This window comes from Arachis ipaensis, chromosome B06 (assembly GCF_000816755.2).
Source record: "Arachis ipaensis cultivar K30076 chromosome B06, Araip1.1, whole genome shotgun sequence".
NCBI lineage: Eukaryota > Viridiplantae > Streptophyta > Magnoliopsida > Fabales > Fabaceae > Arachis > Arachis ipaensis.
The window spans coordinates 3,346,961-3,354,458 of record NC_029790.2 but is presented as its reverse complement, the minus strand read 5'-3'; the positions used below and the strand labels follow the sequence as shown (position 1 = coordinate 3,354,458).

At 34.4% G+C, this 7,498-nt stretch overlaps 1 protein-coding gene across 2 annotated transcripts in view; it reads right to left on the bottom strand.

Annotated features, from left to right (window-relative positions):
- LOC107645392 (uncharacterized protein C18orf8) overlaps positions 1–4,958 on the bottom strand; it is a 9,745-nt gene extending 4,787 nt beyond the window's left edge. The window contains exons 1-9 of one of the 2 annotated variants that reach the window (XR_001621453.2): positions 4,306–4,958; positions 2,940–3,012; positions 2,502–2,603; positions 2,062–2,180; positions 1,783–1,969; positions 1,377–1,636; positions 1,019–1,172; positions 503–612; positions 291–378 (exon numbers count right to left, since the gene is read on the bottom strand). Coding sequence is in view for 1 of the 2 variants with exons in the window: in XM_016349404.2 (XP_016204890.1) it covers positions 291–378; positions 503–612; positions 1,019–1,172; positions 1,377–1,636; positions 1,783–1,950 (780 nt within the window). In the remaining variant the exon portion in view is untranslated. The remainder of the gene's footprint in view (positions 1–290; positions 379–502; positions 613–1,018; positions 1,173–1,376; positions 1,637–1,782; positions 1,970–2,061; positions 2,181–2,501; positions 2,604–2,939; positions 3,013–4,305) is intronic. The other variant, XM_016349404.2, reaches the window with a different exon arrangement.

Sequence of the window (7,498 nt, the reverse complement as noted above, 5' to 3'; positions counted from 1 at the left end):
TATGGGCCAAATTTAGATTTATATATTGAACTTTTCAAGTAATAAAATTTTAACATAGTAAACATTCACCAAAAGGAAAACTTTTAGAATTATGCAAAAGAAAAAAAAAATACAAATACAAAAGTATAATATGAGTATTGATACAGAATGGGTATTAATATAGGTAAATTACCAAAATTGAAGTATTTGTGCATAATAGTTCTGAGGAGATTTCTAATTTTCTTTTAAAGAAAAGACAGTTTAGGGTAAATTCAAAACAGTAACTCATAAAGAAATTTGAGTAAACCAACCTGCTGAATCACAGCATCACGATATAGCCTATATGAATGGAGTAGCATAGCAACTCTATCAACTTGCAAGCAATATATCCTACCATAACTGTAAAAAGAAAAGGCCAAAAAATCAAAAACAGAAAACCAAAAAACAAAAAACAAAGTGAGCTGTGTAAATTATGACGACTTAAGCTTGAATGCTTAAAGAAATCAAATACTGATATACATACACAGTGATAATAAAGATGTCTTCAGCAGCTAAAACAGGCTTACTATTGGCCTCAGATTTGGCCATAACCATGTCAAACCTTGGCAAGCGAACAATATCTGCAGATGAAATCTAACAAGAAATGCGTTGCTGTATTAGCCAAATGAAATAACATGAAGTTCATCAATTGACATTCTACACTGATACTCTTAAGCAACATGAAAAAGCTGCACTGATACATGTCTTTTTTTCTGAACAATAATGATCTCAAATCCTATTTTGACTAACAATAAATTACAATTCTTCCATGAGCTACAAAGCAGGTCAGCAGTATTGAAATTTAGCTACAGCTTGATATTATAAAGCATTCATCTTTGCACATACACTAATTACAAATCCTAGTTCATGTCATAGCAAATAACTTGTCCTGTCACAAGGTAATTTCATGATGAATCTTATTATTATTTGACAAACCAAATAAATGTATTTCTAACATAATAATTAGCATGAAACAGGAAGTATAATATGCAAGTTTTACCTGAAATCCATGGAATGTCTTGCACTGCATTCCAGAAGCAAGAAGAACCAACCGACTTTCATGTGTGTAAACGTACCAACTCACATTGATTTTCTTTGTTTCGACCAATTGAAGTGATTTAGAGGCTGAATTATATGCATACAAGTCTAGACCACTGTTGAAATAGATTGTAATTCAATTCTTCATTTATTTTATGTTTATATATATAAAAGAAGAAAAACTGTACATTTCCAGCTAATAAATATTTTCTCTATCTTTTGTTGTCTTCAATGAATTTAACATCAGAATGTATTAAAAAGCTGCATCATTAAAAAATGTGAATTTTATCACCAAAGAGGGGTGGAAAAGTCAACAATACCTGGTCTTAACAATTACAATATCACATTGTTGGCTATCAGTCCAAAAAAAACCAAGTATGCTTTCTGATTCTGGCCTGCACTTATGGCTAAAAGTTTCCCTTGTCTCTCTGATCTGAAATTGTATCTCATGGTTCGATCGTTGGATCGCGATAACCTTTGTGTCTAAAGAGTATCGAATAGCTAAAATAGGCCCCTCACTTATTGAATCAGTGGTGGGATCAATAAGAGGATCAAAGGGAACAACTTTCCATGAAAACACCTGAACATTAAAACAATCATTCTGGATTCAACATTTGAATAAGGGAGTATGGAAATAGAATAATAACAAATCATTTCAAAGTAATGTAACAAGGTCGACATCATGTTTCTCTAAATAGGAAAATTTTACAAGGTACGTCATATTACTTGATCAGCTGTTGGAGAGAGTAGCAATTTGTTTCCATCATCATAAAACAATCCCTTTGATCCAGGAACATTGCACCGAAATGGTGGATACTGAATGTAAGCATGTGAAAGGCCACCAGTGCCGCTGAGACCTATATTAGGTTTTGATGTTGATGCTTTTCCAGCCATGTTGCTGAGTCCTCTTTCACTGCAGCAAACCTCTCTAAATTAAATATACTAGACAGCAGATTTAAGTAATGCATCTTAATTAACAGGTGATACAAGGACTAAAAGTTGAACCTGTGCTATGTCCAACTATTGGACCTTCCTCTTAGACTGATGGCAGCAAAATTCTTCTCTAAATGCTTCTCTTCATAAACACTAAGCTATTTAGTGCGAGCTTAAACCTTCTTTTTCAACTGATTTACATAATATAAGATATATCAGAAATGCAAAAAATATAGCAACTATTCAGCTGTACAACATAATAACTACAAAAAATAGGAAGAAAAACCAACAGTTCTTAAAATTAGAAGTAGTTTATAGCCCACAGAAGTAATTAAATGAAGCTTTCGGAAAGGTTTCTGTTCAGTCTTTCTTGAATGCTTTTGCTCAGAATGAAAAACATAGAAGGTATCTTTTGCTTTTTCCTTAAATTGAAACAAACAACTTTATAGCTGAACTGACAAGCCACGGTAGTAGCAAAAGTTTCAAGGCAAGCCAATTGAAGAATACAATACCGTATTCTGCATACAACTTTTTAATGCCAGAAACTCCTTTGCACAGACATCACGTTCAATCTCTGGAACCTTGGATGCAACACAGCTCCCATATGCTTTTGCCTATTAGATGAGATTAACCAAATAAATTTTTATAATCAACCACCAAGTACCAACCGATGACTATGAAAGGACGGAAAGAATATAAGAGAAAAGACAAGCACTTAATTTATACAATGCAACTCATTACCTCCCTTTGCCAGCAACAAGATGTTTAGTCACAACCACAAACATAATTCAAAGTGAAAAATGATAAATTCATGTCACCTATTACTAAGAAGCTACCAAAGTTATTATGTAAATCTTAAGACCAACATGATGTTCTACTTCTGCATGCAATTTCATTATGTAACTCAAATCAAAATCACAGTTGTGGCTCACTCTAAGATAGAAACAAACCTGAGATGTACAATTCACTAAAATGCGCTTGAGAGTAGAAGTAGTTTTTGTCTTTTCCTTCATGTCGAAAACACTGCAAAATTAACAAAAAACTACAATTACAACATAGCTAACAATCTTAATATCGAATATTCTGAATTTTCAAAGACCATTGATAAAATTTTAATTTCTCCTTAAAAACCTCAAATCACCAGAACAACTATAGTTCAAATCGAATTTCTAGCATCAAACAAATATTAAGCCCCCAAATGACCCTTTTCGCCCCAATTCGCTTTCACAGAAGATTAGGAATTGTTAAATCATAGCACACAATTATAATTGAATATCTAAATTAAAAAGAAAAAGAATATATAAAAAACAGAGTATATGCATATTAATCCGAGAATTGCAAACAAAACAACTCAAATCAAAGAAAAAGAAGAGAGCAGAAGTTAGTTCACCATTAAGAATGTGAAATATGCATATCTGCTTCTGCAACAGAATAACGAATCGCAGATCACGAGGCAAGTTTGATTATGTTTATAAGGTTCTGAAAACCGAACCGACAATCGAACCATTTTAATTACCGATTTACTGATTCATAGGTTCAACCGGTTCGACCGTAATTGAACTGAAAAAACCGTTTTATAAACACCTGCTCTGAGAACATCAGCAATAGCATCCTCTGCTGATTTTGCATACTTTTTTCATAAACAGTGGCCACTACATGTTACGATTTAATATTAGGAAGGGTACTAGTTATGCCCATTAGAATTACTTAATCTTTTAAGAGTATAAATAAGAGACATTCAAGAGATGGTTTCAGTTATGGAAGGCGCTCAATTCATTTGCCAATTTGGAAACATTTGAAATTGTGTTCTATCATCGCTAGCAACCGGATATGCGTCCAATCTTGCCAGAAATTTGCTGGAATGAAAAATTGAGTGGAAAGAGATTAAAGCTAGACTAAGGCAACAACAGCAACCACCACAAATCGAACAAGAAGCAACCAAATCTCAGCTATCAACAGAACAAGAAATCACAGCAGCATCAACAGATATTCAAGAAAAAAGAGACTGAAATCGATGCAAATTCAGATTCAACAAGCAATTTAGCAACAAATCCAACAACAGATCACAAATTCAATTTCACAAGATCAGTTCACAAATCAACAAGTCCAGATATGAAATTGATGAAGAAGAAGAATCAGATTTCAATTGTGAATTTCAACCACAACAAGAAGAAGAATCAACAGAAATTGCTCAAAATTCAATCAAAAATAACTCTAAATCCAGAAAATCAAGTACGCATAGAGACAATTGCAAAGAAAGTAGCAGATCAACAATAGTGGGGAAATCAGAACAACTTTCAAAGATTCAAGCAGAACCGCTTTTATCATGGGGTCTTCAGCAGCGGCTTTCGGCGGGGGTGACTTCTCCTCTCTCGCAGCTTCGGTCTCTCTCGCTTCCTTCCTCACGTGACAGCGACGACGATGGCTTTGCGCAGCTCCAACAAACCCTAGCAGCGGCGGTGATGGATTGGCAGCGATGGAGGCACGGCGGCGCGCAGCAGAGGCTCTCTCCTCCCCTGCGGTGGCTGGACAGCTTGAAGAAGGGCGAGGACACGGAGGCTTAGGGCTGCCTCTTTTCTGCGTTTGAAGATCGAAGATGAGAGGGGAAGGAAGTCACGATGGTGGCTTCGAAGCTCGAAGTTGCAACGGCGACGGTGGAAGGACGGAAGTTGCGCCGATGGCTTCGATGGCGTTGAGACGACGGAGGACTGGAGAAGCTCGAGGGAGTGCTGCTTCGCGTTGTGAGAGTAGAAGGAAGACTCTGGAGTCTGGAGGGGTAACGGTTAGGGAACTTAGGGTGTTAGGGTTGCACGAAGGAAACGTTGTTGGAAAAATTCAAAAACCGGCCGGGTCACGGTTCGGTTCGACCGACCGGTTCCCGGCCGGTTCAACGATCCAACTCCGATTTTCCAATCTTCCGGTTATAGGTTCTGTTCGAACCGCATTTGTTAGCGGTTCGAGGTTCGACCGGCCGGTTCGAACCGGTTTTCAGAACCTACTTTATATACGATTCATTTTCAACAGTGGAACAACCTAACAGTCTCGCGTTAATGCTTCAAACTTGCGACTCTTAACTACCAGCGAGTGTTCCTTCCTTCTTCGCTGCTTCTTCTTCTCTCTCTGCCTCTGCTGCAAATTCCCTCCATCTCTGGGCCTTATGGGCCTCCATGGTATTCGGTAAGCCCAATTAAATAATGGACTACTCCCAACAAAAAGACCATATTGGGCACAATTTTTTGTTACCTAACCCAAAAATAAAACAATAATAACTAGTTTACCAAAAAACATAATAATTAAAGAAATGGCGATAAAATAGAAAAAGAATGAACGAAAGAAAAAATAAAATAAAATAAAAATGTGTTATTTGTGTTAACTTTTGTCATGTTGATTGAATCAACATAAATTCCTCACAATTGGATTAAATATGCAATCTACATGAGATAAATTTTACATTCATCCAATAGAAATAAAAAAGGTGTATATTAATTCAGTGCATAACAAAAACTGAATACATAACATAATAAAAATTGAAAAAAAAAAATAAAATACCTATAATAAAACATTCATGGTCCAAATACCAATTTTAGATTATTAATGTAGTTAGAACTGAATTCTGGCATTTTGAATTGCAGGGAAAATTACAAAAAGATAGGCTCATGAAACGTTTTCTGTTTACTTGGAAAGCCAGCTAGCAAATTCACAATAATAGGAACACCACATTGTTTCTAAAGGAATATTTATTTGCTAATGTTACAAAGAAAACAAATATGATTCACTGGCAGCACACGAAGACACATCTAATTAATTATTCATGGTATTTGCTTCTTAATAAACTTTATGGTTATGACTTGTAGATGCTGTTCAATAAATTACTTTGCCTTTATTGCTACACTTGGTTATACCAATCCAGCTGTTAACAATATGTCTTAATTAACTCTTAGAGGAAAATACATCATAATCTGAAAGGCATTTCTGATTTTAGTTTCTTCCAATGTAAATAATACTTGGAAATCCCTTATCCTAATGGGAATTAATTATTTGGGGCATGAAGGAATATTATGTATTGGTGGGGTTTTGTGCTACTACTGTTTTAATCCATATACTATATTGTTTCATTGATTGGTTAGAAACTTCCAACAAAATTTAAAACCCATATTTGGATACCTTAAAAAAAGCTATTTCGTGCTTAACTGAATAATAATTATGGAAGGAACATAAGCCATCAGTTTCAAAGACCTAGCTACATACATTGGTAGCTATTGACTTGTAACTAAACGTGGTGCACTGGAATTGGTCCAAAAGGAGATTATGATTGTGACACAAGAACAACGTTTAGCAACTTGCACTTAGCTTCTCATAACCATATACGGTGAATAAATAATACATCCATACACAAAACTACAAAAATGTATGTCTAATTTATTAAGGAATTATCAAATCTAAACATAGAAAAAATGGAAGTGGAATTAATTAATCTTAGATAAACATAATTCACAAAGTTTAATGAAAATAATAAAATACTTTTATTTTCTTGGAAAAATAAGGCATGCATTTTGTGTACACATAGAGATAATGAAAGTATGAAAAAGAATATATACATCTTTTCCTAGTTTGTACTTTAATTAGCTTTATGGTTTTAAACTAAGCATTATGGTGGATGTGTTGTCTTTTTGAGGAGGCTAGTGTGTGGATGATGGAGACGTTTGTTTTCACCCACTTTCCATCAAGGGCCCTACATTATTAAACATTTTAGAAAATGTCCAGTAACTTGATGTGTGGATGAAAGCCATGTAACACAAGATACAAGCACAGAGCATTAGAGGCTGTTTTTAGCTTTTTCTCTCTTTGGACCACTTTAGAATGCCACACAAGGCAACACCTCACACATCACATACATTATTAACACCACAATAACTTATGTTAGTTTCATCTCCTTCTAACCCTTAAATTCTCTTTTTTATTTTCAGTAATTTTCTATTTTTTAAATTTTATAAACAAAAAAAGAGAAAGTAATAAAATCGTGTTTTCTTATTTTATTTTTTTAATAAAATTCTAAAAACATAAAACAATTTAAGAAAGAACTGTGTTCTATGCATAAATATTCGGGATCAACACATGGGCCGAAGAAGAATTATATTCAAAATATATAATGTAGAGTGAATATCTCATTCGACCCCTGACAATTAACTCAAAAGGACAACAGGCCCAAAAAAAAAAATACTAAATCCGGTCCCTGATATTTCTTTTTTAAGACTGATTAGCCCCTATGTAAAAAAAAAACAACATTAACTTTTTTGGCACAGGGGCCTCGTTGTCCTTTCGAAGTAATTGTCAGTAGTCAGGTTGAGTTTTTTTTTTTTTGTTAAGGACCTCGTTGTCTTTCGAGGTAATTGTCAGGAGCTGTTTTGAGTTTTATTCTATAATGTACGCAATCTAACTTAATAATTACATTAATGGCTGTTCATATGTGTAGATATATAAACATTCGTATTATCTTCATTTATCCGTT